Source organism: Alosa alosa, chromosome 5 (assembly GCF_017589495.1).
Source record: "Alosa alosa isolate M-15738 ecotype Scorff River chromosome 5, AALO_Geno_1.1, whole genome shotgun sequence".
NCBI lineage: Eukaryota > Metazoa > Chordata > Actinopteri > Clupeiformes > Clupeidae > Alosa > Alosa alosa.
Genome location: NC_063193.1, coordinates 24,024,113 through 24,049,772, shown reverse-complemented (window position 1 = coordinate 24,049,772; position 25,660 = coordinate 24,024,113). Strand labels below are relative to the sequence as shown.

General features: G+C 47.0%; 1 protein-coding gene across 4 annotated transcripts in view; it reads left to right on the top strand.

Annotated features, from left to right (window-relative positions):
* smtnb (smoothelin b) overlaps positions 1–25,660 on the top strand; it is a 54,242-nt gene that overhangs the window by 25,110 nt on the left and 3,472 nt on the right. For 2 of the 4 annotated variants that reach the window (XM_048244210.1, XM_048244211.1), the window contains exons 6-19: positions 100–202; positions 4,473–4,849; positions 5,955–6,009; positions 7,256–7,765; positions 12,381–12,454; positions 21,312–21,629; positions 21,906–21,981; positions 22,210–22,242; positions 23,231–23,398; positions 23,766–23,828; positions 23,940–24,009; positions 24,123–24,263; positions 24,407–24,533; positions 24,792–24,943. In XM_048244210.1, coding sequence (XP_048100167.1) covers positions 100–202; positions 4,473–4,849; positions 5,955–6,009; positions 7,256–7,765; positions 12,381–12,454; positions 21,312–21,629; positions 21,906–21,981; positions 22,210–22,242; positions 23,231–23,398; positions 23,766–23,828; positions 23,940–24,009; positions 24,123–24,263; positions 24,407–24,533; positions 24,792–24,943 — 2,267 coding nt within the window. The remainder of the gene's footprint in view (positions 1–99; positions 203–4,472; positions 4,850–5,954; positions 6,010–7,255; positions 7,766–12,380; positions 12,455–21,311; positions 21,630–21,905; positions 21,982–22,209; positions 22,243–23,230; positions 23,399–23,765; positions 23,829–23,939; positions 24,010–24,122; positions 24,264–24,406; positions 24,534–24,791; positions 24,944–25,660) is intronic. The other 2 variants (XM_048244212.1, XM_048244213.1) reach the window with 1 other exon arrangement.

The window sequence follows — 25,660 nt, the reverse complement described above, 5'->3', positions numbered from 1 at the left end:
TGTGTGTGTGTGTGTAAGGGGGTGGGTGGATGAGACTGATGAGATGTGGTCAGTGAGATCTGGCACTAAATGTTGTCTCAATGTTCCATCTGGTCATAGAACGTGGAGAGAGAGAGCACAGAGGAGCGAGAGCCAATCAAAGCACCGGTCCAGCAGCTCAACAGTCAATCACTTCCACAGGACCAAGAACTGCACCCAACAGGTGAGGAAACACACACACACACTCACACACACTCATTTAATCTGTGTCCATCTACGGTCAAATCAGGTTCAGCTCAGGTGGATTGATGAATGCACACTTCATTTTTAATGTTAGTTTGAATAGCCTCCATTCCAGTGTACACACCCTTCTTAAACCCTCAATTTCCTCCCCCTTCCTGAATCCTGAGACGTGTCAGAGTATCAGCTGAGGTGTGTTTGTGTGTGGTGTGTTTGTATATTGGCTTACAACAGCAAATTAATTTCCTCTTCCCTGAATCTTTATTTGGCTCTACATGAGGCTGTACTGTTACCCTCGTTCTAAAAGGCTTTTCTTTTGCTGTGTGTTTGTGTGCCTGAGCGGACGGTGTCCCTGTATTTGTGCATTTATAGGTGAATAAAGTCTGTATGTCATTATATAGTGTGTTTGTGTGTGTGTGTGTGTGTGTGTGTGTGTGTGTGGTTGCATGAGTGTATGTGTCTGTTTTGGACACTTTGGTTTAGACCATTGAGGTCTTTTGGTCTTAAAATATACCCCTGTGTTTTGTTTAAAAAAGCTTTTTCTGCAATTTTAAAGAGAGACTGCAATGCATGGTGTGGTGTACATACACTAACACACACACACACACACACACACACACACACACACACACACACACACACACACACACACACACACACACACACAGTTGTTTTCACTTGGAAAACTTGAAAGAGGCATCTTTGGTCTGCCCCTCACCCGACACATGCGTTTAGGTAGAGTTGTTGAACCCTGAGATTTTAGAGACACACACACACACACACACACACACAGATCTAACCCGTCATTAAAGCTCAGCTGATGGCGTGGCCACTGCACTAGTGGATTATGGGTAAAAGCTGCCTGCTTCTGCCACAAACTTCTGAGAAGAGGTGGAGCTGTGTGTGTGTGTGTGTGTGTGTTGGTGTGCGGGCGTGTGTTTGAGACAGGGGTCAGGTCAGGAAGGAGACAGTGGACACACTGTCCAGGCTGTTTCATAAAAAAAACAATGTGTACTGATATGCACGTGTACACAGCTTCATGCACACACTTTTATGGAGACCCTTCCCTCAATCACCACTTCCTCTCACACACACACACACACACACACTTACACAGATTTTGGTTTTAATTGCCCACATTCCCACGGTACCCAAACCTTTATCTGGAGACAAGAGATAAACATTTTTATTTGTGTGTGTGTGTGTTTACATGTGTGTTCTTGCTTGTTGTTGTACCAGTGTTGTCTATGTTGGTGTGTAAGCAGCAGGGGGCTTCCTCAAAGCATCCAAAAGAGTTGTACAATAAGGTCATGCATTCTCCCTCGCTGTCTTTCTTGCTTTTTGTCCCTTGTTCTGTTTCTTTTCTTTTTTTTTTTTTCGCTCTCTCTCTCTCTCTCTCTCTCTCTCTCTCTCTCTCTCTCTCTCTCTCTGCCAGAGCAGACTACATGGTCTATCTATAGACACATTTTTGTGTGTGTGCCTGTTTTCGAGTTGGGTTGTTTTGTGTGCAAGCTGAAGAATGGCCTTTATGTTGGGTCACACAAGCACAGACACACACACACGCACTCACTTGTGTGTGTGCGTGCACACACACACACACACACACACACACACACACACACACACACACACACACACACACACACAGTAGTGGTAAACACATGTGAGTCTGTGGCCGTGGCTTAATGAGAGCAGACAGGCCGAGCTACCAACACCGGCTGACATCACACCATTCAGGCCACTGTTGATGACAGGCTCTACGTGGGTTAGGCCAGCGGTCCACTCTCTGTCTGTGTGTGTGTGTGTGTGTGTGTGTGTGTAAAGAGGACTTCTCAGGATAGGAAAAGTTCAAAGTGTGTTTGAGTGTTTTGTTATCAGAGTGTGTGTGTGAGAGACGACGAAAGAGAGGAAAAGAATATTTCAGTTTTGTTCTGTGTGTAGAGATGGTTGGTGGTGTGTAGTATGTTTGTGTAGACCTCATCCCCCACATTCTCTCAGTATAATAGAGAGGTCTAGACACACACTTCAACTCACACACTCTCTCTCTCTCCCGCACACACACACACACACAATCTCAATGTGTCTTACATCTCTCACCCTCTTCCTAAGCCACAGGAAGTAGTGTGGTGACGCTCAGGAGGTTTAAAGGAACACAGGGACACTCAGCACAAACTAAACACCCCACTTCCTGTCTCTCTCTCTCACACACACACACACACACACACACACACACACACACACACACACACACACACACACACACACACACACAGGGTCAAGTAAACAATCAGATAGCAACTCTGGCCTGACTGCACTTATACACACACCCTCAGCCACACACACCCCCACTTTCTGCTCTCCACTCAAACACTAGTGGCTCTTTCTGACACTTTAGAAGAGGACAAATGAATGTGTAGAATTCAGGTCATTTTCAATTAAATAGGTTAACTATTTTGCCCAAAATAAACTCAGAACAGCAAATGAACAGCAGACTGAGTGCTTGAGACATGTCTTGTCCCTGTGTGCATGGCTGCATATGCATTATGTATAAATATGGATGAAAGTCTCCTCTTTCAGGTAGGGCACACACATGCTCACGCTGAGAGAACTTGCATAGCCAAAATGCTTGAGACACCTGCTGTTTGAGTTTGTCTGAGTTCTTAGAATGTGTTTTTGACACTGGTGAGGACAGACTGTGCTGGACTCCCCTTGGTGTGGTGTCACAAACACTCTTACACACACACGCGCGCACACACAAATACACACACGTACACTGGCACAGGTTTCCTGCCCAGATGTGGAAAATATCAGTGGTTGTGAAAAGAGGGGGAGCATCAGCCTGTCTTAACACTCAGAGAATAGTTGTTTAAAAAAAGCATACGAGAAAAATTAGGTGATAAATTATGGGGATAGGAACAGACTCGGGCTCTGCTTAAATGTAATAGATGAGGGAATGATGGCCTTTATTAGATTTATTAGGCCCATGCTGAAGCCAGCATAGAGAGGATCCAGAGACTCAGTATGATGAGAATGTGCGAAGGCAGTGATGACAGGCTTTTCTGTTAAATGTCCTTTTTCGCCCATTTTCCTTTCCATTATCATTGGGTGTAAGGTTGGAAGGTGGAATCATGGAAGGTTGGAAGGTACTGACAGATGCTGAGCTACACTAGTACATCATGAAGCGGAATGGCTGAGGGAGAATTCAGCATAGAGCTCTGAGTGTGGCTTTTCATGTGATGTGTGCTGTATCACATGCTATGTGCTAGTCCCCAAATGATTGAGCTCATTCAGCTTTTTCGGCAGTCCTCTCGTTCCTTTGTGATGCCCCCTTTTCATCATCACTGATTGGCTCTCTCCTCCTTATCCCGCCATCTTGTTGTCGGCACTCTCTGTCTCTCCTTCCTGTTTCTGACTGGGTCCCCCTTTTCCTTATCTCCCTCTCAGCCCCAAGTTTGTAAACACACCGCTCTTTAATCCACATTTGTTTGGGCAGCTGTGTGTGTGTGTGTGTGTGTGTGTGTGTGTGTGTGTGTGTGTGTTTTTTGTGTGTGTGTGTGTGTGGGGGTCACATGCTTTTTAAGGTATCTGACATTGAAGTTGAGAAGCTATAACTTTATTTGTGTGTGTGTGTGTGCACACACTGAACTTCCAATGGCTTGGCTACCACCTTCCTGGCCTACTTTTCTTTCTCACACACACACACACACACACACACACACACACACACACACACACACACACACACACACACACACACACACACACACACACACTAGTCAGACTGAGAGGAAATGTCTCCACCCCTCCCTGCCTTCATGCTTCTTGGTATCCCTAAAGACACCCTAACATTCCTTTTCTCCTGGAAGCCTCTCATTTCCTCTGTGTGTGTGTGTGTGTGTGTGAACTAGAGGTTATGGTTTAAATGTGTGTGACTTCTGGAACTGGTTGGCTTTGTAAAAGTGACTTTAACCTGAGAAAGGCCCTCCTAATAGTAGGGTGTGTTTCAGAAACAGACGCTGAAGGAGACAGAAGTCTCTCTGTAGGTGTTGGCCTTTCATCTGCTGTTTTACACACACACACACACACACAGACAGACACACACACAATCTTTTAGTCTAGTTCTCCTGACTGTAACTCAAGCCTGTAGTGCCTCCTTGGCCATGAAGAGAGAGGCGAGAGAGACGAAGAGAGAGTTCCCCTCTGGTTCCCTTCTCTTTCTCTGACTCTGGCGGTGCCTTCTCTGTGTTCCGCAGGGCCCTCTTCCGATATGGTTCTGGTTCTGGACCCGCTGGTCAGGGAGAAGGTCTCTGCTCCCCCAGGGTCACGGCCTCCGCAGGACTCCCCGACCTCCGACCCCGAGGTGATCCCCTCCTGCCCGCGCCAGCGCTGTGACTCTGGCCAATCGGATCGGTCTACTGGCAGCTTTGGGCGTCGCCCGGGTCGGGACTCCCCGTGCTCTGAGCGCAGCGCCCAGCGCGAGAGCCCGTCCCCCTCCAGCACTGACTCGGAAGTGGAGCAGGAGAAGGACCCCCAGCCCAGCGCCGACGCACCAGACGGAGCCGCGCTCTCCACCAAGGCCCTGGGCTCCAGCAACCTGCCCAACGGCCTCCGAGACTGCAGCACCGAGCAGGTAGAGAACATGCCGTCCGCTGCCCATCATCCAGTGCTCTACACCAATGATGAACCCCCTTATGCATACACCGCCACTTGGGTCAGGCATCTATATCTAGAATGTAGACCACTGCACATGTGTGAGGCATGTGATCATGTGTATTTTACTGTGTTCCGATTCAGAATGGCAGTACTTACTCTACTGTTTAAAGATTGCTTTGTGAGAGGTTGTAGAACAGTGCATCCACTAGGAGTCGCTGTGTCGTTACAAAAGAACAGCCCCCCCCTCACTCCTGATAGTCTCCATGTCCCCATCCCTCCTCACTCACACCTCAGTGCTGTCACAGCCGTGTACAGGGGCCGGGGCTTTGCCTCACTGGGCTCAGTAAACATTGCGTTTCTGTTGTGACGTGATGAACTCTGTTTGTCCCCAGTTACCCAGGAGCCCAAACACATCCTGTCCCTGCCGTCCCCTGCTCTCTCTCTCTCTCTCTCTCTCTCTCTCTCTCTCTCTCTCTCTCTCTACTAGATTTACAGGACTGCTGTGCACAAATGGCACATAAAGACGGGTGACTGCTAAGCGTTGATATGTGTCTCAGTCTTCTAGCCTGTAACTCTCCAGACCGCAGGTCTCTTGCTATAGTAATAGTCTCGGCTCTGGAGTCGTCTGCTGGCCTTTACCACAGAGAGTCCCATGCTGCTTTTTCCTACCTGGAAAATGCTTACCCTCTAACAGACCGTCTAAGAGTGTGTGTGTGTGTGTGGGGCGCAGAGGCTTTTGGTCTGATTTTCCATCTGACTGCGTGTCACAGCCTAGATCCTCGCAGGACCACATTACCTCATCCTCCACATGCGCTCTCCCCTGTTTATAGCCCACACAGATGTGCACACGCACAGAAGTGTGTGTGTTACTGCAATGTCATGGGCTGAAACCTTACCTTCTGTGGTTAGTTTGCGATCTGGAAAGAGTGTATGCACAATGGTGACCAAGATATGGCGGTTAAGAAGTGCAAGTTGGCATAGTAGACGAATATTCTGATTGGCCACTGCTCTGGTGTGCATGTGTGCCATCACTGATACGTCCCTGTGTGTGTATATTCCTCACCTGTTTGGATCTATTTTAGGTGTCTGTGACCAGAGATGCCCCTCTTACCACTCTTACCAATGGCAAGGAGACAGGTATGCCCCCCCCACCCAAAAAAAACCCCCACACACACACAAACTCTTCTCTCTCATTTGTAACCTCTGGGGTTGAGTGTGGGGGAGTTTTGTATTAATAGTGTGCGCGTGCGTGCGTGCGTGTGTGCGTGTGTGCGAATGCATTGTTTCTGAGTGGTTTCCACATGTCCCTGATTAGTTGATTGTTGTGTTCCTCCATAGGGGGCTTTCTTTTCTTTCTTTCCCCTTCATCCTATGCACACACACACACACACACACACACACACACACACACACACACACACCTTTTTTGACAGCCAGGCTATTAAAGCCACTCTCTCAGTGTCAGGGCAGACTGAATCCCTCCCACACACACACACACACACACACACACACACACACACACACACACACACACACACACTACACACACACACTTACTCTGGCATTGCCCCAGTATCCTATAACTCCCTTCCCCCAACACACACATGTTAACACACACACACACACACACACACTGCAGCCTTATAAGGCCTTTGCCCAGAGCTTTCAGCTTTAGGATGGCCAGAGAAATGTAAGCGCTAACCCTGGACCTGCTCAATGAGAGGGTCTGTATGGCCGACTGTATCTGTGTCAGCTGCTCTGGGTTAACCCTAACATAGCTGCTGCTGCTACAGTGCTAGAAATCATCAGAAGCGCATCTTCTTAGCCTGCTCCTCCACCTGTTATCCTCTTGGGCTAGTGTGTGTGTGTATAAGAGAATATGGCCGTGCACATATGTCTGTCAAGAGAGAATATGTCTGAGAGAGAGAGAGAGAGAGAGAGAGAGAGAGAGAGAGAGAGAGAGAGAGAGAGAGAGAGAGAGAGTGCCGCTCATGCCTGCGTGAATCTGTCGTCAGTCTTCTCTCAATGTCCTCTGTAAACACACTTCACACACATTTTTTGCCTGAATAAGGCCAGCTGTACCATCCCTAAGTCACTGTCTCTCTCTCTTTCTCTCCCCCCCCAATATTATCCTCATCTCTCCATCTCAGTGTCTCTGCTCGCCTGTGTCACTCGCAGTTCATTTCTCTCACTGCAGCAGACTTGCTTCTCCCCCTTTCTCCTCTTCTCTTTGGCTTTCAAATGTTTCAGGACATTCTCACACACACACACACACACACACACACATGAGTTTATGAGTGTTGTCCCTTACTGGCAGGCGTCTCTAGTGTGTGTGTGTGTGTACTGTATCACCTCTGACTGGCATGACCCTCCTCCTCTTCAGGCTCCAGTAGAGTGGCTGCTCCACTGGCTCGGCCCAACTCCATCCGGGACCGCATGCGCAAGTTCACCGAGCCCGCCCACATTGAAGCCCCACCCCCGAGGCGGGGGTTGCAGCGCTCCGTCCGCCCACTCTCTGCCCACCTCGGCGAGAAAACAGGGCGCCCACAACCTCAGGCTCAAAAGAGCCCCTCCCCTGCAGCTCTCGTCCAATCACAGCAGGCCGTGGGCGGGACGGGAAAGCCCGCTGGAGGGGTGGACGTGGGGGGCCAGTCGCAGGGAGGCAGCCCAGAGCCGGAGAGCCCTAAGACGGGGAGAGCCGTGACAGCCAGTCCCGGGGAACCAGAGGCCCAGGAGCAGCCACCTGAGACACTGAGGCAGGCGGACGCACAGGACCCGGCCGACGACATGAAGACCTTCCTGACCATCGAGATCAAAGATGGACGCACCACAATCAATCAGCAGCCTCAGACCAGGACCATCACACACAGCAGTGCTGGGCCACAGAGAGCAGGTACACACACACATACACACGTTATTGCAGATCTGTGGGTCTAGTGGGCCAGAACAGGTGCGCGCACACACACACACACACACACACACACACACACACACACACACTCTCTCACATATTCTTTCCCCATGAGGCTGTTGAGGGCCAATAGATGCAAACACTAACAGTGTGTTAGTTTTGGAGTGTGTTTAGATGGCACCTACAGTAAAAACACGACTTAAGTTGACACAGGTTGTAAATAATGAAGAACAGGCGCTAAGCCAGTTGTTTGTGTGTGTGTGTGTGTGTGTGTGTGCCCATATATGCTCTCACCCACATGAATGCTGTTCATCTTTTCCATTCGGGTGGAAATTGTGGAGGCAGTTGAGAAAGAGTCACACTTTGGCTTGACTGCACAAAAGTATGTGTGTGTGTATGTGTGTCCTTGTGTCTATTTATGCATGTCTGTCTGTGTTTGTATATAGATGCATGCTTTGCTTGTGTGTTTGATAACTGTGTACATATGTCTGTGTGTGAGTGTGTCTGTCTCTTTGTGTGTTGAGAGACTTCCTGAGAGTGTTTTTATATAACATGCGTATGTATTTGCTTTTTGAAATAATATAAGCCGTGTTAGAAGTTTTGAATGAGTTGACAAATGTGGGGGCCACATTGGTGCAGTTTGCTTCATGCGAATATGTGAATATGCTTATCATGTCTCTCTGTCTGTTTGTTTGTCTGTCTGTCTGTCTGTCTGACTGTCTGTCTATGTAAAGGCGGTATAAATATGTGACCTTTGACTCTCCTCCCTCCGCATGTAGAGGAGCCCTCAAAGTGAGCTTTGTTCTCTATGACTGACACACACACACACACACACACACACACACACTAAAACACATGCTTGTAGTGATTCTGAAAGATGAGGGGAGTATGTTTATTAGAACAGCAACATTTAAGTGTCTTATGGCATCGCGCTCGCGTTGTAGATTAGTGTGGTTCGATAGACACCATCACATAGGAACCCATTGTGTGTGTTTGGTTTTCCTTGTCCTTGTCAGTTAAGAGTGTGAGTGTGAGTGTGCTTGTTTGTGTATGTCTGTTTTGCTGAACAGTAGCTCATTCTGTTGACTCAAGCCCAGTAGAATGTTTAGCTCAGTCTGTTTTGCTGTAACCACAGCAGATATCCAGGCTGTAACCTAAGCTACTGTGTTCAGTGATGCTCATGCAGATACTATGCACACAAAAATACCATCCAAAAGACCAAAGGACGTTGCCATAACAGAATCTGTTTCACCTGATAAGTGAAAGAGTTTGGTTTCAAAACGCTATAAATCCATTTTTGAAAACATTAATAAGTCATGTTATTTAATTGTGTATTTCAGGTAATATCAATGAAATTGAAGTTCTGTTGTTTTGATTGAGTAAAGAAAAAATCAAATAACAATACCCAACTACATTTCCACTGAAATTACTTGGAAAACAAAATTAATTATTATTAATCATTAAAATGGAGAATATAGCGTTTTTAAACCAAGCTTTTCAAATGAACTTTGATGGGAATGAGACTATTTTTTGAGCGCATTTTTACAAAGAAATATATATACAACTGGCGTTTTTTTTTTTTATTACTAAAACACATTTGTCCACTCTCACACCATGTTTCCAAAACAGTCAACAAACAGGCTAAAACAAAAAAACACTGCTAAAGTATTTTGCAAACAAAATGCATCAATTTGGCCACTCGCAAAACATTGGGAACATGCAACAAAAACCCTCAAACAGCAGACTTGTGGTGAAATGAATATATTCTTTCAATCAATCATGACACAACAAACAAAATACCTGTGTGAAGACTTGTGTTGTGCTGAAAAGATCAAGTGGATTGTATAATTAGTAAGTATATATACTCTTTTGATCCCGTGAGGGAAATTTGGTCTCTGCATTTATCCCAAACCGTGAATTAGTGAAACACACTCAGCACACAGTGAAGTGAAGCACACACTAAGCCTGACGCAGTGAGCTGCCTGCAACAACAGCGGCGCTCGGGGAGCAGTGAGGCGTTAGGTGCCTTGCTCAAGGGCACTTCAGCCATGTCTACTGGTCGGGGTTCGAGCCGGCAACCTTCCAGTTTCAAGTCCGAAGCGCTAACCAGTAGGCCACGGCTGCCCTTGATTGCAGCTTCTTTGAGTTTGTCTTAGCAATTGTGAATGACTGTGATGAATGCATGATTTTTTAAAAGCATAGGAAAATACAAAGGATATACATTGGATACAGCAGTGTTTCCCACAGAATTTAATTCTATTTGTGGTGGTAGGTTTGCAGAATTAACTTGAATGCAACAGTTTTTAGCAAATTAGCGCAGCATGGTTATGATGCTAACCAGATTTAAGCACAATTTAGTACAACCTGGAAAATCATTGTTATTGTGGTGGGCCGCCACAAATAAGTCAATGTATGGGAAACACTGGATACAGTATGACAATGCTCAAAGTTTGAATATTACCATCATCCAGGGGTTGGCCAGGTCAGTTCTCGTATATGTTCTCAAGTTTTCAAAATAATGTACATATATGTTTTGTACATGTTCTCAGGTTGTCAGAACATAAATATACTGCTCAAAACAATTAAGGGAACACTTCAATCATAGACTGGATAGGTACTCTGACACTGTTTGGTTCTGAGCACAAGTAAAACTTTTGAGGCAAGTGTTTTATTTTGCAAGAACTGTCAGACATTCTGTGAATATATTTTGAGAATGGAGAAAAGGGTGGAAGGTTTCAAAAAATGTGGTTTAACAATTGTGGACAACTGTAAGTGTTCCCTTATTTTTTTTTGAGCAGTATATGTCTTGTAATTTAACTGATTTTCTCAACTGATTTCTGGAACAAAAATTCTGATTGATTGTTTGAGTTGGATTGTACTGTATGAGTAGTCTCCATAACGACACAATAGCACAACAATCCTTTCATACACGTATAGACCCTTTCAACAATAAAAACAAAAACAATGCTTGAACGTTCTATTTGGGCCCCAATCTACTTCCTCTGCATTAAGATAACATATGGGGTGTTAAAAAGGAAGCCTTGTGGGGCCAACTATGATGCTGATAATGGAACTCTCTTGAAAGGGTCCATAGAAACAGACACCAAACTTTCACTCCTGACACCTCCATGTCACAGTGAACCCAGTCTCCTGGTGTGGGCTGTTAACCTCATAGATCTTAGGCTCAGATACACAACACAGCATATTATCTGCTGTTAAGTTAAGTTCTATTATTTATTTATTTGCTTTAAGAGAGAACTGCAGGAGTCTGGAATCTGATCTTGGTAGATTACTTCTACCACTGGATGGGTCAGTTTCCTGACTCTATGACCCTACAACCTGAGTTAGTATTCATGCATGCTGTGTGGTAGTCCAAACATGGTTATGTTCACTGTGAATTTTGCATTGGATACTGACATATTAGTTTGCCTTTGCTACTTTGTATATGAACTTCACTGATGGTGTAGTGTACTGTACCTGACCATCTGTTATCTAGTTTGAGGCTACTGGGAAATTACTTGAATTAAGTTTTGAAAGGACTGTACCCCGAGAAGTGTCATCAGGTTCTACAAGGCTTTACACAGACCTGCACCCCGACACACACACACACACACAAGCAGCTGTTTTCTGGCTTGTACGTAAAGGTTCTTAACCCAAACTGTTTATTTAAGAGACAGTCCAGGCTCCAGCAGAGCAGTCTCACACAAGGTCTTTTGGTCTACCTCAGAGGCTCCGTAAATACAACCAGCATTAAATCAAGAACACACACACACACACACACACGAGAGAGAGAGAGGGTGCCCTATCAACTGCAATGTTTTCTGCATTTAGAGTCCAGTTTACTGTCTAATCTGCCTTTTATGGAATTGTCCTCTTGTGTGTGTGTGTGTGTGTCCAGGAGTGGGTTCAGAGTGAGTGTGGAACAGGTAGAGACTGATGTAATGATTCTGTCACTTGGTATTTTTTGGTTCATGGTTAAACAGTATGTGCAGTCGTAACACACTCACACGGGCACTCTAATGCACCAAATGGGCACCATCCATCTATGAGGGATTTTTGTTTTGCCATTTAATGTGGGCATATGTGTGTATTAGAGTGTGAGCCAAGGAAAGAGAAGTCTCAGAGTGTTTACATAGCTTGGGGTAAGCATGTGTGTGTGTGTGTGTGTGTGCGTGTGTGTGTGTGTGTGTGTGTGTCCATGTGTCCGTGTGTCCGTGTGTCCGTGTGTCCGTGTGTGGTGATGAGTCCCTACGGTGAGATTTAAGATTCCATGCTGGTGCCATGTAACTGAGTAATGGCCACTGCTTTCCCCTCTTTCGTTCAACACAACACAACGCACACACATGCATACGTTTACACACTAATACTTCTACACATACATTGAGAAAGCATAAGATAAACACACATGCACATACACTTATGCATTAAATACCCCCCCCCCCCCCCCCCAACCCCCCCCAAAAAAAAACAGCACACACACAAAGGCACTCCCATAGGCTTAAGGGAATTATGTTGCCATGGGGAAATGTTCCTGCTGTCCCTGCATGTAAAGTGGTTCTCCCTCTCTCAATTTCCCTCTTTGCTCCCTTTCTTTCAGAGCTGACGCTGGGCCTAAGAGCCACTCCTTTTAAGATCTCCACACAGAGCATCTCCACTGGGCCCTCTTTCAAGGTATGAGCACACCGATGTGAACCTCCCACGAAGATGCATCTCTCCCTCTCCCTCTCCCTCTCTCTCTCTCCCTCTCCCTCTCTCTCTCTCACTCTCACTCTCACTCTCACTCACTCATACTCACACTCACACACAGCTATAAACTGTTATAAGCCATAAGCCACAGTGTTTTAGCCATGAGTCAAACAGCAATTTTTTTCATGTTTTATTTTTATCTTTCTCTTGCTTGTCCTTCTGGCTGTTCTGTCTGCTTTAGCTCTTTGCTCTCACCTCCATGTGTTTGGACATGAGTAGCTCTGAGAAACCTGTAGTGACATTTGTGTGGTCTATCAACATCTTTGGTTCGTCTAAATGCACTGTACTTCCAACACCCCCACCGAAAAGTGAATGTCTGGCTGTGTTCAAGTCAGGCTAACAAGCCTCTTCACACCAGAGACCTCACGCGCCAGCTTCCTGTACATGGATTAAGCCTAGTCCTACACTAAAAACAAACTTTAATGAAAATCTCCATTTAAAAAAAGCTTGTAATCTAGGACTAGGCTATTATTCATGTACAAGAAGCGGCTTCATGTGTTTGACTGAAACTTAGAGACAGGCATAGAGTTCTGCAGCCCTGGACTGAAAATACTTTTGACAAAAAATTTCATAGAAAATAAAGCAATACCACTACAATACTCTGACCTGTTGATAACCAACCACCTTCTCACCTCCCACTGCATGTGGTGGACTAATGAAGTAATAATGTTTATTTTATAATAATGTTAGTATTTTGGCATACCTGTCAACATTTAGTTTTCCAAAAATGGGAGATTTATTTTGTTGGGTTAGTGTTTGTACTGGATCGGTGTTTGCATATTTAACATGTTTTATACACTGCATTTTGGTCATTGCTTTTACCTTACCGAAAGCCTACACATGCCAGTTATGTATCCAACCGCTGCCTGCCTGCAGCCTACTTCCAAAACTCCAAAGCGGCTTGCTGTCAGATTTGGTTCCGAGGACACAATTGCCTATTTGTGTATCAACAACACTCAGTGCAGTTTATGTGATGTGTTAATAAATTAAATTCCCAACAATTTGACAACAGCTAGTTCTGGAGTAGGCTATTCAACTAGTCCGCTTGCTAGCGAGACTCAGGCCACGCAGTCGGCACCCTCTTCCTTATTTGGGTTGCCAGGTTTTAGCCTATGACAAAACAGTTGAAATTGAAAGTAAGTGATTGTGTATGTGTAGGGTGTATTTCATACACAATTTGGCAACCTGGGAGATGACTGACTGAAAAAATGAACGGATCAATGATTATAAAATCAGTTTGATGGTCATGCAAATTACGGGAGTTTTCCAGGAAAAATAACAAAACAGGAGGGTGCAGGGAGATGACCTTGAAATATGGGAGAAACCTGGGGAAAACGGGAGTGTTGACAGGTATGGAGTGGGTTCCGGAAAGGCTCTGCTGACTTGCGACCTTCAGAGGCATAACCAGCAGTGAAATTAAACTTAAATTGTTGCACTTGTGAAATAATTTGGTAAGAGTTTAATGCATCAATCAAATCGTTCTTCCTTTGAAAAAATGCCTTTGAAATATATCTGTTCATGGAGAAAATAATCATACTTGGGTTTCTTTCAGAGTGCAGAAGTATTGCTCACAGGTGTTGGCAAAAGAGTCTTTCCAGTTAGCATTGTTTCCAGTTAGCATCCAGTGTCTTGTAGATCTTTTCACTTGAGTAATAACTCTTGTTCAGTGTTGTCAGTACGCCTGTTAGTGTTACTGCCATTACAGGAAGAAAGAAGAGACAGAGAGATGTTAAATTGGAAGTAAAGAATGTTTTTTTTTATGCTGGGAGCTGTCTCCTTTTTTGGAAGTGCAGGGAGAGACAGGATAGAGGGAGAAGAGAGGAAAAGAAGTAGAGCGAGTATTCTCTCTCTCTCTCTCTCTCTCTCTCTCTCTCTCTCTCTCTCTCTTTGACTCTCTCTCTTTCGTCTCAGCTCAGATTTCTCCTGGAAACTCTCCTAAATCCTACTTTGAAGAGAGGAGACTAAGATCCCCCGTTTATATACACAAACTTGCACACACACACACACACACACACACACACACACACACACACACACACACACGTGCATTTCCATCCATGACACGTACACATACACATACACACGCACTCACTTTCTGAAACTAACACACACACACTCTGACACAAACATACACATACATTCTACTTCCCCTCCAGCACCCACATGCTCAGGCCGGCTTGGCTGTGTCTCTGTGATGGATCTGCATGTGGGGGGAAGGAAGTGAGCACTGAATGGTGTGGGAACAGGAGAAGCGGCAGCTTTTGGAGAGTCAACAAAGAATAGAGGGCAGAACTGAGCGCTCTCCATCTCCCTTACACTTATTTGAAAAAAGAAATACAGTGGGGACAAGGACTACGCCCACTCCTCATGAGTCAGGGGCTGTCTGTGTGCGTGTGAGCGCGCTTGTGTGAGAGAGAGAGTGTGTGAGAGAGAGAAAGTGTGTGTGCACACATTCACACACACACACCATTGAGCGTGCTCTGTGATCTCTGTGGGTGGTCTGTGGTGTCCCCTCTGTAGGTCCTCTCTCATTGGTATCACTGAGATGGGAGTAGAGATAGGCCACAATAACAACATCCCATAATAATAAGGCAAACCCCTGATCCCAGTGGACAAACCCTCACATATGTATTATCTCCTGTGCACACACACAAGCACACACACTCTTAACTATACACAAAACTCTTATGCATGCAGATACTGTTAAAACTATTTTTGACTGTCTACATGTGTGTGTGCGCGCCACATGTCAGATCATCAGTCTTTAGAAAACACGAGCATCAATGCTTAACTTTGACTGCTCTATCCCTCTCTCCCTCTCGCACATACACACACACGCTCTGCATTAATCAGTCGTGTTGATGGATTGGCATTTGTGAGTGTGTGCCTAAGCAAAGATTAATATCCAGCCCCACAAATACCAAAAGGCACAGGCACCTGCCACTGACTGATGTCCCAACATGCGAACACATGCACCCAACCACCCCCACTACATTCAGTACACACACACACACACACATACGTAAGGGATAATGTATAGAACGCCGGTCATTATTGGGAAAATAAGTCCCGACAGGGCGAACCAGACCCCGACACACAGCCCTGAAGGGACTTATTTTCACAGTAATGACCGGCGTTCTATACATTATCCCGCTTATTATACGGCTACTTGCCAAAACGAAAAAAATAAACTCCACAATATGTCTCTTTACACTTATTTGTTACCGTTTCGTCGTGGCTTTTGCTGAGAAACAAATAGTTCGCAACACACACTGAACTTGAATCAAACATTCTTTAGAACACAGCTGATCAACCGTCTGTTCCAATGCCAGAAGGGACCGGACTACTTGCAGAATGATAGGAAAAACTTAAATCAGCAGCAGAAAACCCGTTGCCATTGACAGCGGTAATTATATGTTTCCAGCGGTAATTACATGAAAATATTTTACCGTAGAACGTTGGAAAATCCCATTCAAGTCAATGGAGCATTCTAGTAGCATTGTGAAGAGCCGTATAATAAACAACTTTATTCACAACTCCACAACTCTTGTATGAAATAAGATAAAATGACAACAGAACATACATACAGTCCGCAATTTAATGTATTTCTGGTACTTCAGCTACCTACATGGTGCTTGGATGAGGTAGGTGTAAGGTGTACGGAAGGTTGAGGAGGCAGCAAGACTTTAGGGTTAAAGAGCAAGCAAGCAAAATGTCTCTTTAAACCATAGTGAATTGTAGGCTTGCACTTAGCAGCCTGTCTATATTGCCATCTGGCTGTCAGTCTCTCTTCAGCAGGTTTATGATTGCGGCCGCTGTGTTCTAAACTAAACTATCGGTTGGTTGGAAGTGTGTTAGAGCGGTCCTGAGAAGTGACAGCCCTATTAGTGGGTCAGGTCTTCTCCTGCCCTTTCGTTGGCAGACGACCCTGCACATAAAAACGCTCATGTTTGCCCTTGAACACACAAAGTGTGTAGATATGTTCTTCACTGAAAAACTGAGGTGAGAAATTACCATGATGAGAGTAAATTTTATTGTCACCATCTTATCACCACATGTCTAACTAATGAGCCAGAAAACATGGAGAGGTGCTTATTCTGAGCAATGGTCAGTGCACAGAGTCCTTTAAATCATGCTGTGCTGGACAGCGGTGGTTTATACTATGCTGTGTGGTGGAGGTCTGGTCAACACTCTGGCCAGCAGAGGGAGAAGGAATTGTTTTGTCCAGAGTGACACGGCATTGATCGACTTTAATGTGATGTCATGTTACTTCTCCACTCTGTGTGTGTGTGTGTGTGTCAGTCAGAGTGAGACAGAAGAAAGAGTATAGAGTCTGCACAATATAGATATTGCACATGCACACATCCACAGGCAGTGATCACCTAAGTATACATTTTATCAACACATTAGCACATCTCTGACTGCATTTGTGTGAAGTAGAGGTTGGGCGACAACATTGAGAACATCTAGTATAGTGAGGTCCATAGCTGGTATGTGAGGGTGTATGAGAGAAAAGGAGAGACATACTGAACAGTAGCGGTGTTGGCTAGTGGCTTGCCTGCTATTGGAGGTGTGAAGGACAAAAGATCTAAATAGGGCTGTGTGTGTGTGTGTGTGTGTGTGATAAATAAAGCTGTCTGTGACACCTGAGTGGAATGAGGGGCCAGTGGCCTCTGCTGCCATGGAAATGGGATTTCGTGGGTGCTGATTGGCTGACTGGGTCAGGGCAGCTGAAGAGGGGAGATTTGTAGGGGTATAAAGAGCTGGGGCCACACCGAGCTGCTCACAACTCTAACCGGCGTGCACACACACACACACACACACATATGGAAACACATTCTGGACAAGAGGGAGAGCTACTCCTGAGCTGCGGTGGGACTGAGGGACTTTTGCAAGGCAAAGAGTGAGAAGCCTGTGATTTATGTGACAGCTGCGGTCATCCTCTTTGAGTTCCCATCGCAAACCAAGAGGAGGGAGAGAAGCAGTTGAGAACGAGAGAAGACGACGAGACAAAGAGACAAAAGAGAGGAGAGCTGAGCTGAGCAAAAGGAGAGAAAGGCGGGACAGGTGGACAGGACGAGGCTTCTGTTGACGTCCAGTGGAAAGTTTTCCCAGAATGCCGGGCGTGAGCGTGGAGCCCTTGGATGGCTGTGTTGAGTCGGGGCTGGAGTCTGAGATCGGCGACCTGCTATCTCCCCTCGAGCCGGACGAGGAGGAGGAAGCGCTGACCAGAGGTAGCCGGGTGGAGGAGGAGGAGGAGGCGGTGATTCAGGAGGTGGAGCAGTGCATGCAGGAGGCCGTGGGCGAGGCCCGGGCGGAGCTGCGCGACTTCGGGCGGCGCCTGGAGCGGCGGCTGCATGAGCGACTCCTCGGCCCGCTGGTCCAAGTGCTGCAGGAGCTGCAGCAGGACAACCTGCGGCTGCGGCTCCAGCAGGAGCGGCTGGTGCGACAGGTGGACGAACTCTGCCGCACCCTCCAGCTGGCCGAGGCCCCGCCACTCAGCTTGCCCAGTCCCCAGCAAGCAGCAGAGCAGCAGTTTGACCTTTCTCACATGCTGAGTAATGGCCTGATCCTGGATATGAACAGTGACCTGACCTCTGACCTGGAGCCTGGCATGACCTTTGACTCTTTGAGTGGGTTGATCTCTGACACGCAGCCAGGCATGCCCACCGTACCCTTAGAAGAAGTCAGCCCTTACATGAAGCCTTATTTGATCCCCGATGCTATGGATGGCTTGCCCTTTGACCCTCACTATGGTATGAGTGCTTTGGATGGCGTTAGCTATGACTCCTTCGCCTTTGACCCAGTGAATGGCGTGACCCCTGAGGCTGTGCCACACCCCCCAGCTTTCTCCACACGAAGGTCCTCTTCAACCACCTCCATGCCAACTACGGTCTCCCGTAGCAACAGCATGGTATGATTCCATGTGTGTCATTTATCAAAGGATAGCAACTTCTGTAGTGCGATTCCTGCTGTGTTTTGTGCCCAAGTACTTTTTCACTTTACAGTATATGGAATGCCCTTATTACAATGCAATATTGTATTGAGTTTACATTTGATATTAATCCTTATGGTGTGAATGTGTATTTGTGTGTGTGTGTATGCGAGAGGGTATGTTGGCATTTGTAGTAATGCAGCAGGAAGTAGAATGTGCTAAAGAGCCTTTGTGTCATTGGGTTAGATGGGTGGGTGTGTAAGAGAGAGGGATTGAATGTGTATGTGTGTGTGTGAGCGTGTGTTTGCGTGTGTGTGAGCGTGTGTGTGAGCACTTGGCCTGAGAGGTGGTTATGTGACTGGACAAGAGGGTGCGTGTGTGAGGGTATGTGGAGTTCTGTTGACCTTCAAGCCTCGCTCATCCCACTAAACCCTGATCATTTCTCACACACACACACACACACACACACACACACTCTCACATACATACATACACCATCCATTCCTAGCATAGCCTGCATGCTTCATCTTCTCACAGCAGTCAGCAGGAACACTCCTGCATTCTCTCTCTTGCTTTCTTTCTTTCTTTCTCTCTTTCTCTCATTCTCTCGCTAACACACATGGTCACTCATTCATTTTCCCTGAAAAGATTGGTGTATGTGTGTGTGTGTGCACTGTCATTAGATAACTCTTGGTTCCTAGAAGTCATCTGGTCAATATGTGTGCATGTGTGAGAGTATCTTTTGGACCAGACTTGTATCTATAAACAGAAAGAGGTCAAGCAGGCTGATAAAAGAGGTGCTGGCATATGACCTGCATTGTGGACACTTTCAGAACGCATGTATGCGTGTCTGTCTGAATGTCTGTCTGCCTGCCTGCCCTGGACATCACCAAATCACACTCAAAGGTAAATGCATTGAATTCTTCGAAAAGGTTGTACTCGTAGCTCATTGTTTCTCCACAGGGACTGAGCCCTCTGTCCAGCACACACAGTCCTCCACCAGTGAGTGTGTGACCGCTGTGGTACGAGAGACGTCAGATTGCCAATAGCCTGGACGCTAGCTCATTAGCATCTCCCACCTCCCTAATCTGTGAACATTATGCCCTGCTGCTTAATTAGTCTATCAGCGTTGGCCAGTGGGCACCGTCTGTTCTGGCCCCTGGGATATTTATGGGGGATGATTATGGGGTATTTGTGGAGTAGAATATTTGTGGGATTGGGATGCAGAGGCCCTGGGATCGGGGTGTGTGTGTGTGTGTGTGAGAGAGAGAGAGAGCATGAAGCATGAGCAGAGGGCCTCATTCCTGTGGTCCCACTGTAGAGTACTGTATGAGCAGCTGCAGCCTATCTATCACACAGACACAGACACAGACACAATCCACCTGAACTCAGTTGACCTTGCATACTATACAAGCCAACTCTTACATAATCCAGAGGGACCCCAGAAACACACACACACACACATATGGACACACACACACACACACAGACACACAAACACACACAGACACGGATACACACACTTGGAGCAATTACATGCTTCATGTGATGTAAAATGGGTGACTCAACCTTTGTGTTTGGATTCCCTCTGACCAGCTACTACTGAAGTGGTCAATTGGTCTGTAAAAGCACTTTAAGAGGTGTGTGTGTGTGTGTTTGTTGGTGCGGTGTGCAAATGGAAAATAGACCACTGCTGTTTATAAGTGAGGCCCATCTCCTGTGCTCTCCTGTCATCACTGGAGACATTCACTTACATCCTGTCTACACACACACACACACACACACACACACACACACACACACACACACACACACAGACTAGGACACTAGGCCAGCACATACTGTTCTAATACAAAGCCTTACAGAGATATATCACACACTTTTAACAAGTACTTTCTGCCATTAAACTTGGCATTTACTAAGGAGCTCTATAGTCTCTAATGCGCACACACACACACACACACTCTTCTGTGTTCTCGCTCTCGCTCACACTCCCACCCATCCAGGAAAAGGACCCTCTCAAGCGTGCATGCAGATATATGAGAGATATATATCCTATATATACGTGTCCTGTCCTGGTCTCCTCTCGTCCCCCCTCTCCTCCTCTCTGGCGCTGGCCGGAGCGAGGACAGGAGACCAGAGAGAGCAGGAGGAGCCCAGCGAGGGAACGGGGGGTGGGGGCAAGTGTGAATTCCTTCCTAAATGTCAGCCGTCTTCCTCAGCGGCAGAGTCAACACAGATGTGTGGAGCGCTCGCCACGGAAACATTCCTCCTTCCACTCGTCCTCATCTCTCTCCATCCCCAGCATTCCTCCTCTGCTCCTCCATCCATCTCCTCTTCCTTCCTTTCCATCTCCTCTTCCTTCCTTTCCTCAACCTCTCCACGTCTCCTCCGCCTCTGTCTCACTCACCTGTAGTGGTGCATCCAACAGGAGGCCAGCGCACTCCAAGTGTTTGCATAGAAAACCATGTTAACACATTAGCATTCAAAGTCAGAGCTGAATCGGTATTGACATGGCAGCAGCCAAAGACTTTCACAATCATGCACACACTGGAGTGTGGGGTGGAAATAGAAAACGGTGGAAACATAAGTAAAGAAGTGAATCACGCTCGGGTCTCAGCGCCGCTGTGGTCAGCTTAAGAGTCCAAGAGTCCCACCTTTCACTCTCTTTGTGTTTCATCTGCGTGTGTTGATGTTAGTAGAGAGTGTATCAGTATGTGTATTCTCTAAGTGTGTATGATCTGCGTGTGTTGGTGTTAGTAGAGAGTGTATCAGTACACTCGTCTGCTGACTCGCTGGTGTTCTGCTCTCCAGCTGTCTAACTGTTTGTGTTCATTTGTTCCCCAGGTGGAGTCGGAGCCAGCCATGTTCGTGGTGGAGCCCTCCGTGCCCAACGGCTCCTCGGCTAAATCCCTGACCTCGGATCAGTCCCGGAGCTCGTCCACCATTGCTCTGGCCCAGGAGCACACCATCCGCGTGGTCTCAGACCAGTCCCACGCCTCAACCGCCCCGGCCAGAGCCCAGGAACACGCCATCACGGTGATGACGGAGCAGTCCCGCGCCTCCTCTACCTCCACTCACGCCAAAGCTCAGTTGGAGAGCATTGGGCGGATCACTGCAGAGCAGCTGGAGGCCATTGAGGATGAGTTGCTGCTGGATAAAATGGTACATAAACACACAGAGCTCCCACTGAGAATCAGCTAGTCAGCCATGTCTGTCCGCTTTATATGAGCATACGCCCGTAGAGATCTGCACCAGTGAGCGAGGAGTGAATTAAGACAGTTGTTGCACTTTGGATGGGCTCATTTGGGGAGAAATGTTTGCATCACACCCTTGATCACTGAATGTTTTGTGTATATGGACTGCTCTGTAACAGTGTGATGCATATGGGAAATTGTCATTTTGTGTGTGTGTGTGTGTGTTTTCCTGTGTTTGTGACAGCTTGATGAATCCAAAGACTTTGAGGAGCGCAAACTGATCCGTGCTGCCATGCGGGATCTTCGGAAAAAGAAAAGAGGTGATGACCCCCCTCCTCTTCCGTTCTCTTTCCCCTTAGGCTATCAGCCATATGTCCTTCATCCTTCCCTCACCCTCATGCCCTCTGCAGTGCCCATGTGCTGTAGGCCTGCTGGTGGTGCGACGTGCCACATGCCAACCTTTTCATCTGTTATACCCTACCTCCCTCTTGCTCACCCGCTCTCTCTCTCTCTCTCTTTCTCTCTTTCTCTCTTCACTCTGAACTCAGAGGCCAAACTGGGATGCAGTCAGGAGGAGATCGGTAGGGAGTGGCTGTGTGTGTGTGTGTGTGTGCGTGTGCGTGTGCGTGTGTGTTTATCTATGTATGTATGTGTGTGTGAGTGTTTTGTAGTATCATTGTGCTTGAAGTTGTTTGGAATGTTTTAGAGTTTGCGGTTTTGCCTTTGCACCCTGTGTCCACCTTGTCTGTTGTCCCAGAGACGAGTGTTGAGATACACATTTACTCACGCACAAACGTTAGACACTGTGGTTGTATTTTTATAAGTTAGATTATTTCATATGTGTGCTATGTATGTGTGTATGTGTGTGTGTGTGTGTGTGTGTGTGTGTTCTCATATGTGACCCCAAGTTCACCTGTGGTGTTTTTCACAAGTGTGTGTGTGTGTGTGTGTGTGTGTGTGTGTGTGTGTATATGGGGCCACCTGAGGCCCTGTCTGTGGGTTCATTTCAAAGCCACTGTTAAACCAGGATCTGCCCATGAATGTGTGTGTGTGCCAGAGAAAGCACAGATATCTTTAGAGGAGAAGGACACACAGACACACACACACACACGCGCACACAGACACACACACATACACACACACACATACACACGTTTAAGCCTAGTTCACCCAGAGCTCCAGCTGTCCTCTGCATAGAGAGCCCTCTGTTATGGAACACCTAGTGTTGTGTGTGTGTGTGTGTGTGTCGCCTGATCTCTGTTGTATTTAATACCTCAAGGCCCAAAGCACACAGCACACCTAAGACAGGAGACTCTGGTTACGGAAACTTCATCCCTGTGTTGTGCATGTCTGTTTTCAGAGCACGTGTTTGTAGCTAATATTTGGGAAGTATTATGCATGCCTGTGTGTCTAAGGCAACACGTCCAGTCTGGTTTTACCGTTTGGTTTGTTTTTGTGTTTGTAACATTTGCTTTCGTTCTGTTATTCCTTCTGTGTCTGCATTCTCTTATCCTGTGTGTGTATGTGTGTGTGTGTGTGTGTGTGTGTGTGCACTCTGGGGTGCATCAGACCTCCGTGAGAAGGAGCGGGATCAGCGCCTGGAGGAGCTGAGGAAGCAGAGAGAGGAGCGTGCTCAGAAGGGCAAGGCGGGAGAGATGGTCACCAAAAAGGTGGAGAAGTCAGCCGACGGCTCGACAGTCAGCCAGGTCACTAAGACCAATCGCTTTGCCCACTCAGGTACAGCCTCATCGGTCACCCTCTACAAACACGAGTGGTCACCCTGAACTCCTACAGTGCAGTACTTTTTCCTCCACCCACAGTTGCTTTCCAAGAGAACGAATGAAAACATAATGTAATGATTAAAATATCCATGTCAAAGTGAAAAACAAGGCACTGACTTAAAAAAGTTGGAAGGAAAAGCAAAATCTTTGATTTTTTGAAAGTCTACCACACTACTGATCCTCTGATCCTCCTTACACAAGAACAACTTCAACAGTTTTGTATTATGAGACAAGCTGCAGAGGGGGGTGCTGACGAGGGACTTGATTGTGGACATGATTCAGAATGACATTCACTCATTATGGTCTCTGTGTGTGCGGTGCAGATGACGGCAGCAGGTCATCCCGTAGCAGCGTAATGGAGTCCAGCTATGTGCAGAAGACGGACAGTAAGTGCTCTTTGCCCTGTGGGTGTGGGAGTGTGGGTGTAGAAGTGTGGCTGTTTGATGTGTGCATGGCTCCACCATCTTCATCTCTTCTCCTCTTCCTCTCTGCCTCAGAGGGGCTGCTCCAGAGTAAATCCTACAGCTATTCGTCCTCATCCTCCAGCTCTGGGAAGAAGGTTGGTAGGTGAGTACCCACAGTGCAACAGGCTTTAGTGTGCGTTGTCTCTGTTGTGCCATGCACAATATATTACTCAAAATCACAAATCTGTGTGTGTGTGTGTGTCTGTCTCCTCTTAGTGTGTTTGATCGTGAGGATGACTCCGCAACGGAGCGCCGACGGATTGAGAGGAGTAAGGAGCTGATGAGGGCGCAGACGATGCCCAAGAGCACAGCCAATCAGGCGCGCAAGGCCATGATGGAGAAGCTGGATGCAGGAGGGTAGGTCCTTCATTTACTCCTGTTTCCACCCTCTCCATCATGCAATAATCATTTGTTCGATCATTCTCTCCATTCATTCATTCGTTCATTCATTCTCTCTCTTTCTCTCTCACTCGCTCTCTTTATGTCTCTTTTCCCTCCAGTGCGGGTAACCCTGCTGTGGCGCGGGTGAATAAGGTGCAGCGCTCCACCAGCTTCGGTGTGCCCAACGCCAACTCCATTAAGCAGATGCTGCTGGACTGGTGTCGTGCCAAGACTCGTTCCTACGAAGTAAGCTGCCTGCCCGCTCCACACTCCCTTTTTCTTTCTCTCTCTCTCTCTCTCTCTCTCTTGCAACCTCCATTTTTATCACTCAGTTTTTTTGTATACATGTTCTGTTTCCTCACCTCTCTTTATCTTTGACCCCTCCCTCCCCCTCCCTCTCTCTCTCTCTCTCTCTCTCTCCCTCCCTCCCTCCCTCTCTCCCTCCCTCCCTCCCTCTCTCTCTCTCTCTCTCTCTCTCTCTGTTTCTCTCTGATTTGTGTACAGAATGTGGTAATCCAGAACTTTTCGACGAGCTGGTGTGACGGCATGGCCTTCTGTGCGCTGGTACACAACTTCTTCCCCCAGGCCTTCGACTACGACAGCCTGAGCCCCGCCAACCGCCGACAGAACTTCCAGCTGGCCTTCAGCACAGCTGAGTGAGTAGAGTGTATACACACACACACACACACACACACACACACACACACACACACACACACATATGCCGTAAGTGCATACACCTCTGGTCTTGTGTGTTCTGTGCGTGTAGGGGTCTGGTCTGATACTCTATGAACTGCTCTCCAGATGTGCGCTGATGAATTAATGTCTAATAATGACTTCAACATGACGACCTGGTGAAACTCTGATCTTAACCGTATGAACTCATCTGACCCCTGACCTCTTTGACCTTTCCTCCTGGTGGCGGATGCCTGCGTGTGAGTGGGCGAGGCTGCCGCCCTAACCAGCGTCCCCCCCTAGGGATTGTCCTACTCTCTGACCTGCAACCTAAGACGTCCCAGGAATGCCCAATGTACCTTTTACTCATCTACTACATCCCTCCCTTCATCCCTCCATCCTGTCCTCTCGCCCTTTTTTCCTCACAGGTGCTTGTCATCCGTTTCTCTGTCTGTTAATTGGTCAGTCTCTCTTTGACGGCTCTGACCTCTGTCTCTCTCACTCATAACTCCCTGCCATTTCCTTACTGTTGGCTGTTTTCCGACCAATCCACCAAGCTGCTGTAGATGACACCAGATCAGGGTCGTGTGTCTCTTGCATGCCTCTCTGACCATCACCCTTCCTGCATCTCCACCCAGAATCCCCAATGTACTCAGGCATACTGTCCACACACACACACACACACACACACACACACA